Raw genomic sequence first — 7,836 nt, 5'->3', positions numbered from 1 at the left:
GCTCCCAAGGGAGCTGATAGGGCTACCATCAGTGACGGTGATCAAGGAAAGATTGGACAAGCACATGCTAGATAGTACATGAGAAGAGCTGGCTGGAGCCTGTATTAGGATGAGATGGCAAAGGTGACATTTTCTGATACACTAAGTTTCTATAGTTTATCTTGATATAATCAAATCAAATGCCAAAGTTTCCCCTGCTATTCTGATCAGCTAACTGATGAGGAGAGCTTACTGAAGGTCTCAGTTCTGGGCCCAGGGCTGTTCAACATTTTCTCAATGTCTGAAACCAGAAGGTGAAGGGAATGCTTATTAAATTTGCAAATCACTCAAACCTGGGCAGGAGAGTTAGCACTAAAGAAGATGGAGAAATGTCAATGTGATTTCAATAGCTTGGAGACCTGCACTGAAAGCAAGTGAATGAAATTAAGCAAAGATACAATATAGACCAATTCTGCACCTAGGAAAAAGAAACCAAAAGCAGAGTTTCCAGATGGGAGTTTCTTTACAAAGCAGTGCTAAAAATGAGAAAGGTCTGGGAAATGAATGCAAAAGAATTCCTGCTGCATCAGATGCTCTGCATTGTTTTTGCTGTCAGATGCTCCTTTGTATTCAGATCAGGCCTCAGGAGGATAATGTAGCACTTGGGGAGGAAGAGGCAGCCCAGCAGCCCAGCACTGGAGGCCAAGATGGAGAAGACCTGCACGGCCACCATGTTCTTGCCCCTGGTGCTCAGGTAGGTGAGCACGAAGGACACCCAGACGCTGCAGAAGACCAGCATGCTGAAGGTGATCAGCTTGGCCTCGTTGAAGGCCCCAGGCAGCTTTCTGGCCAGGAAGGCCACTGTGAAGCAGATGGCAGCCAGGAAGCCCAAGTAGGCAAGGGCAGTGTAGAACATGGTCACAGAGCCTTCGTTGCACTTCAGGATGATCTGTGCAGCCTGGCAGTGCATGTCAGAGTCAGGAAAGGGTGGAGAGGTGGCCAGCCAGATGGTGCAGAAGAGAACCTGGACACTGCAACAAGAGATGACAATGGAACTCGCCAAACTCCTCCCCAGCCATCCTCTAACCCGGCTGCCTGGCTTGGTTGCCAGGAAGGCAAGCACCACGGTGATGGTTTTGGCCAGGAGAGAAGAGACAGCCACTGACAAGATGATGCTGAAGGCTGTTTGGCGGAGGAGGCAGGTCGTTTCTCTTGGCTGTCCAATGAAGAGGAATGAGGACAGGAAGGAGAGCAGGATGGAGACAAGGAGAATGTAGGAGAGGTTCCGGTTGTTGGCCTTGACTATTGGGGTTTTGAGGAATTTAATGAAGATTCCCAGCACAAATCCTGTGGTGATGCTTAAGAATAGGGCAAAACAAGCCAGGATGATCCCCAGAGGTTCTACGTAGGAGAGGAAGGTGATGTCCTTGGCTCTGCATCCATCCTGGTCCTCGTCTGGGTGCTGATCTTCTGGGCACTTGCTGCACTGCTCTGCATCTGCACAGAATAGAAGTGACACCTCCCTGACACATTCATGAGTGCCTTGAGCAGGGAGGGCTCTCTGCTTTTGGGGAAGCAATTTCTTTTCATTCTTGTACATCTGCCAGAGTGGAAAGACTGGTTGCCAAGTCCTTGATTAGCTCGGACCCCTATGGTTCTCAGCCTGCACCCCACAAAACCTTCCATGGGTCCCATCTCTGACCCCTGAGGGCAGCTGTGCAAATCTTTCCATACTGGTCCTGGTGCAGGTGAGGGGAGGGGCCAAGTGATCAGAGCCTCTGGGCCTTCCCAGCAGCATCCAGCGGCCAAAGGATCAGGTCTTGCAGGTCACATGCGATGCTGATCGTGCTGCCACTGCTGAGATAACTTTGGCTGCTGGGCGGGAAGGAGAGGGAAGGGGAGAACTTTACCTCTCTTGCAAGACCTTTTTTCATTTTTTGGTCTATTATGTTGCTGTGTACCACCAAAGAGCCTTTCTACAGAGCAGCTGAAAAATGGAGAGAATAAAGTAAACCTTTTCCCAGCTGGCCCTGGTCACTTCAGCAATGGTGGTAGTAAAAGAATGTGCCAGGGCTGCTTTAGGGAATATGATGGGCTCTGCTTTCACCCTTTCCTTCCCGGCAGTTCTCTCCCCCTTGCAGTCAACCCCTTTCTCTGCCTTTCACACGTGGGCTCTGCCCTCCACTCTCTGAGAATTCAGGCACTGTCTGCTGCTTAGAAGGACCTGTCTCTACACTCTTTCTAGCAGGACAAAATGTGCAATTCCTGGACGGGCACAGCAGTGCATGGCCACTGCTGCTGTGAGCACTGCAATCAGGACCTCAGGAAGAGATCCCCATGTGGAGAAGCACAGGGAGAACCTGCCAAGGACAGTCTAGCTGGAGCTGGAGTGCTGCTGCGATAACTGCTATCATGGAGTAAGCAAAGGATACTTGAGTGGGGATGCAATGGAGAAAGCCTTCAGAGGATGCTTTGGGTGGAGCTGCTCCCTCTCTGCAGTGGCTGCCTTCTCACCTTCCGAGACAGAGAAGGTCCCTTCAGGGCAGGGGGTGCAGGCGTAGCAGCAGACAGGCTCTCCTTCCTGAACCACCTTGACAGATCCCGGGCGACAGCTCTCCACACACCTGGAGAGGGGAAGGGGCTGAGTGGGAAGACAAGAGCCACTGAAACGGTCTCTTTTGGCAAATTTAGCTATTTGAATTAGACAGTTGGATAGGAAACCATGCTGTCCAGCCAAAGATTTTGCAGGGCCTTTTCCCCATTGCAAACCCCTCCCAATGTCTGTGAAAAGATCCAGAAGGAGTTGGAGCTGGAAGGGGTAGGTAGTTCTCTATATCTTTTCCGAGAAAGCAGGTCTCGGTCCTTCCCAAGAATCAATACCTTCGCAGGGCTTCTTGTTCCCTCATCCCTATCCTTGCACACTGACCTGCAGCCCCTTCAGGAATGGAGTCTGCAGGTTACACATCATTGCTCTCAATGCATCCTCACGGGCATTCTGAGGGAGAGCTAAATCTGGCCTGTTGCCTGGGAAATGCTCAGCACTATGACAAGCTTCCCCCACCTTGTTGATCCGTTTGGGCCACTCAGCAGCGTCCTTGTTGATCGTGAGTGTGAGGTCTCCCGATCCACGTCTTTTCAAGTTCCCAAGTTTCTTATGGAAGATGGACAAATTGGGAAACACCACCCAGTACACAATGTCTAAGTCAGCAACCAGCTCCCCATTCTTGTCCCAGTATGCACCATCGATGATGGAAGCATTATAAAACTGGATGTCCCTCAGGAATCGGTGCAGCTAAAATGGCAGAAGAAGCACCTCCACTTAGTACGAAGGAAAGAGTGTTCAGCTCTTGGCTCACCCTCCACTCTCTTCATGTCCTGGCCATGTGAGACTCACGCTTTGCTGGAATCTTCACCACCTTCACGTGGGCATCACCAGATCACCAAGCTGATTCTAAGTGGAAGGCACTCCCAGCACACTAACTGGGTTGGTTCCAGCTAGCCAAGTGCTCAAACAAGTCACAATGCAAATAGAGCCCTATACTGGGAGCTCACCATGCAGCAATGCAGGGTGCACTGCTCCACACTCTCTCTCGGTGATGGGGGTGACATAAATGCAAGCAGAGGCCACAGACCCCACATGTGTTCAGACTCGAAGGGACCAAGCAGAGACCTGGGGGACAGGTTCCCGAGTGGAAGCCCGGGAAGGAGGCAGGGAGGAGAGGGCACAGAGGCAAGAGGGCAGCCTCCAGTGGGAGACCCAAGAGTGTGAGTATTGAAGAAAAGACCTGCTTGATTGGAGCATAGGCCCAGCTCATGAAGAACCTTTTTTGCACAGTGTAGGGTCAGCTCCATGGGATGCCTCAACCGGGATGTGCATGTGATCTCCCTTACCAAGATCTTCAGCAAATGGGGTATGCAAGGGCCTGGGGTGAGGTAGGCTGAGCCCCAGACAACCAGTGGAAGGAGTTTTGATATGGGGGCAGGCAAAGCTCCATGCTAGAGCATGGCTTTCCTTAGACAACACTGTCAGTTGTGACACCCAACATCTCCAATGATTTGGTGAAGATACCTGCTCATTCCTCATTGTCAGATTTGGCCTGTTCTTAATTGGACATTTGTTCTGCTTTTGCATTTTAATTCCAGCAGATGAACACATTTGCACTAGCGTGTGTCAGCACTCATACAAATCAGTGCAAATATGCCGTGAGTAAAAAAGCACTCTGCAACTTCTCCAAATCCACTCAGCTCAGATCCATTGAAAATCACATTCATTTGACTGAGAGAATCATGGAATGGATGCAGGGGAAGGGGCCTGAGGGCCACTGCCTCAGACCCTCTCAGGGCAGGACTGCGAGTCACGCCATTCCTGGCAGAGGGCTGTCCAGTTGCCTCTTGAATGACTCCAGGCTGGGAGAGCCCACCACATCCCAGGGTCTCTGGCTGCATTATCAAACTTCTCTAACAGGCAGAAAGGTTTTCTATTGTCCAGGCCGCGATCTGGCAACCCATAATTAGAGCCTGTGATTCCTTGTCCTGCACTCTGGGATACCTGAAAAGAGGTTGTGCCCCCTTCTGTACAAGAAATCTGCTGCAGGTCTTTCTACCTTCCTCATGTCCCAGCAGGAAGTGCAGAGGTCCCTGCCTGAAACCAAGAAAGCTGATGCCTGACTTTGTGGACAAAAAGGTTTGGAATGGCAGCTGGTCTCTCCCAAGGAGGCACTTCCAAAGTTTCCAACAGGGCTGCACCAGAAACACACAGCCCTCTGCTCAATGGGACACTGTACCTTCCTCAGACCCCATGTGCAGGATAAGTGTTGCAGGACAGAAGAACTCAGTGCACAAGGTGATCTGCGACATGAAAGGGATACCTGCCAGGGCTGCAGCCTCTGAATGCCTGGCCTGCTCCCATCCTCCTGCATCCCCCTCCTGTATCTGGACTTAGCAGCAGCATCCAGGGCCTGTGCCACGGCCAGCACTATGTTGTAAATGACTTCTCTGTCCAGCGACAAGACATTCTCCATCTGCGCTTGTGAAATGGCCCCCCAATTCTCCGTCTCCCAGCATCTTTTCCGGCCATCCACTGACGAGGCATGCTTTGAAGAAGAACACTGAAAGGCTTTCCCCATCAACTCCTCCAAGAAAAAAGCAGTGTGCAAAATGAAGCGGTCAATTGCTTTCCCTTCATTTTTCTGGATAAGGAAGGAAAGTATGCCATGGATTTTTTGTGCAGGTCCACGAGTCAACAGTTCGAAGGACAAGTCCCACACAGCGGTTGCAATCCACACATTCCCTTTCGTGTATTCACTAAGGGAACCACCAAAAACTTGTAATATACCAATGCCCTCTATGAGGGAAGTAGTCTCTGCACAATAAACAAAATTGTTGGCTTTTCCTGAGGAGTGAAACCAGGCCCTATGGATCTTCTCATTCATTGTATTCAAGCCTGAGATATATTGTGTGAAAACCACACACACTCCGCTCCTGGTGAACTCTGCGGTCAAGGCTCTCATGCAGCTCCCACCGATATCGTTGTCTGCCGCAGCCAGGCCCACCAATGTCCACCGGAAATGCAGAAGCAGCTGGGTGATCCCCTGGTACTGGGTTGGCTCCTTGGGAACCATTGGGGGAACTGGGTCTTATCATTCAGGGTATGAGAAAGAAAAGTATGGCTGACCTGGTGGGGGAAAAAGACAACAGAGCTGCGTTTTGCCTCCGATCTGAGCTGAATTCTTGCTCATCCCCATTTTAAGGTTGTAAAAATTATGGGTCATTTCTGCAAGTTGTGGTGTATGTTCCCCAGCTGAAGAATGTGCTTGCTGTGTGCCCAAGTGCTGTTCCTTGCAGAACCACTTTTGCTGTGGGATGACTGGGCAATTCTACCTGTTCACCCCTCCCTATTTCCCCTGGATTGCAGAGATTTAAAAAAGGGCCAAGGCTGCAGCCCAAATGACATTTGGACAGTTGTAACTCCTGAGGAGCTGCCTACATTTTGGCAAGGCCTTTTGGAGAGGCCTTTGGCAAGGAGAGACAAGGGCATTTTCAGACTTTTCCAAATGACTACAGCCACCTCAAAATGATGTCAGTGAACTCACTGCTGAGGCACCTGGCTGCTTCTTCAGCACCCCGAGAAATGGCAAAGTGGCCCAGTACTCAGCCCCCAAATGCCCATCCCTATCCATCCCCACCTGTGGAGTTTTGTAGAGCTCCATCATGCTGGAAATCTGCCTGGAGATGTCTGAGTCGGCCCCCTCAAGAACAGCCAGAGGGAGAGTCTGCCCCCCACAGCTGTAGTTGGGCACATTTGCCTGCCCCGGAGAGAAAAGGTCCAGCAGGGCGTCCGAGGTCAACCTTGCATCAAAAAAGTTGTCATGCATGCTGTAACCCAGGGAGAGGTTGGGGAGGAGCCTGCGGTTCTGGTTGACCTCTCGAACAGCAAACAGGTAGGACAAGATATTCCCAAAGAATAGTGGAAGTGTCCTGTAGTAATATACCATGTGAGGAATGTATTCAGATTTGAGACTTTTCAGCCCAGAAAAATGGTGATGAAGGGAATGGTCATAAAACTAGCACTGGAAGGGTTTTTCAAGGAAGCCCATATGTGGGGGATTCAGGAGAGTGTTTTCCCGGTGGCACCCACTAGCAGGACCCACATTCCACTGCACCTCCTTCCCAAATCCTGGTAAGTGGCAGATGCAGGCACACTGATGTTTGTCCTGGATCCTTATCCTGAGGAAGGAACTGTGCCAACCAGAAGCTTCCTGTGCATGACCCCATGGCAGGAACAAAGGATTGGCCAGTTGTGCACAACTTCTCTTCCCAAAGGGATGCCCACCAGCTGCAGCACTTCATGCAGCAAAATTGGTGAGGATCTGGGCCAGGATGGGCACCAGCATTTTACCAAGGGATCTATCCAGATCCTGGGACATTCAAGGAGATGTGCATATTTCTGGGGAAATGAACTAGGCAGAAAGCAGAGCATTCAGTCACCACTTTATGGCTTACCAGGAATGAACCTTGTGGGCTGGAGGTTTGTTGAATAGTTCCTTTTCCCAAAAGTGCAGAAATGTTGAAGAGAGGACGACACCAATCAGGGGGTTCCCTGGCCTGTGATAGCTGGAAGGGTCGGCTGTGACCCTGCCCAAGGTCAGGGGACACCTGGCCACCTGCCTCCCGCAGGTTTCCTGAGGCTGCAGCAGCAGCAGAAGCAGCAGCGGCAGCGGAAACTGCAGGGTCATCATGGTTCGAAGGGGATGGGGCAAGGAAGCTGCACATGTATGCCAAGACGCAATCCAAGCCAGGGTTTTACATTGTCACCCTCCAGGCTCATGCGCACATTGACGTCCATCCCTTCTGCTTCAGAATCCCTTCTTTGTGTCAAAGGTCCCTGGGGAAATCGCTTGAGTCTGGCAACTGGAGGAAGCATCGATCCCCAGGGTTGAGATAATTGCCTGGAAAGGCACCTTGACTGAGAAATTCCCCAGCTCCTTAGGCAGCTTTGTGCATAGCCAGAGAAACAAGCTGGTGCAAGTTCCCTTCTGTGGCTCCCACTTACCAGGGTGGCAGGTGTTTGTGGGAAGGCAATTTCACCAGAGGTTTTCCAGGACGTGCTTCAGGAAATGCACCTTCAAGGGTTTGAGGGGTCAGGGCAGCCGAGGCTTCAGGGAACTGGTTCCATGGGGAAGGGCCCTGAATGCGCAACATAGCACACCTTTCAAATGTGTTGGCCTGCAAGTCCCACCATGCCCAGTCCATGTGGTTGCCGGTCCATCCAGAAGAGCTGCAGTAGACTGGCTTCTGTGCTTCTGGAGGCCCACCTGTACCCTGCTCAGAGATCTTCCTGCTGGAGCTCCTGGGGTT

At 51.2% G+C, this 7,836-nt stretch overlaps 1 protein-coding gene across 1 annotated transcript; it reads right to left on the bottom strand.

Moving 5' to 3' along the window:
- Positions 1-565: 565 nt before the first annotated feature.
- Positions 566-5,000, bottom strand: LOC123023268 (vomeronasal type-2 receptor 26-like). Its single transcript, XM_044429749.1, has 4 exons — positions 4,848-5,000; positions 3,041-3,271; positions 2,494-2,620; positions 566-1,476 (listed from the first exon to the last, which is right to left on the bottom strand). Exons 1-4 carry the CDS (start codon positions 4,998-5,000, stop codon positions 566-568), a joined length of 1,422 nt encoding a protein of 473 aa, XP_044285684.1.
- Between the last annotated feature and the right edge of the window lie 2,836 nt (positions 5,001-7,836).

This window comes from Varanus komodoensis, unplaced genomic scaffold (assembly GCF_004798865.1).
Source record: "Varanus komodoensis strain SLA01 unplaced genomic scaffold, ASM479886v1 scaffold202, whole genome shotgun sequence".
Lineage (NCBI taxonomy): Eukaryota > Metazoa > Chordata > Lepidosauria > Squamata > Varanidae > Varanus > Varanus komodoensis.
The sequence above is the reverse complement of the archived record's forward strand: the minus strand, read 5'-3'. Positions and strand labels throughout refer to the sequence as shown.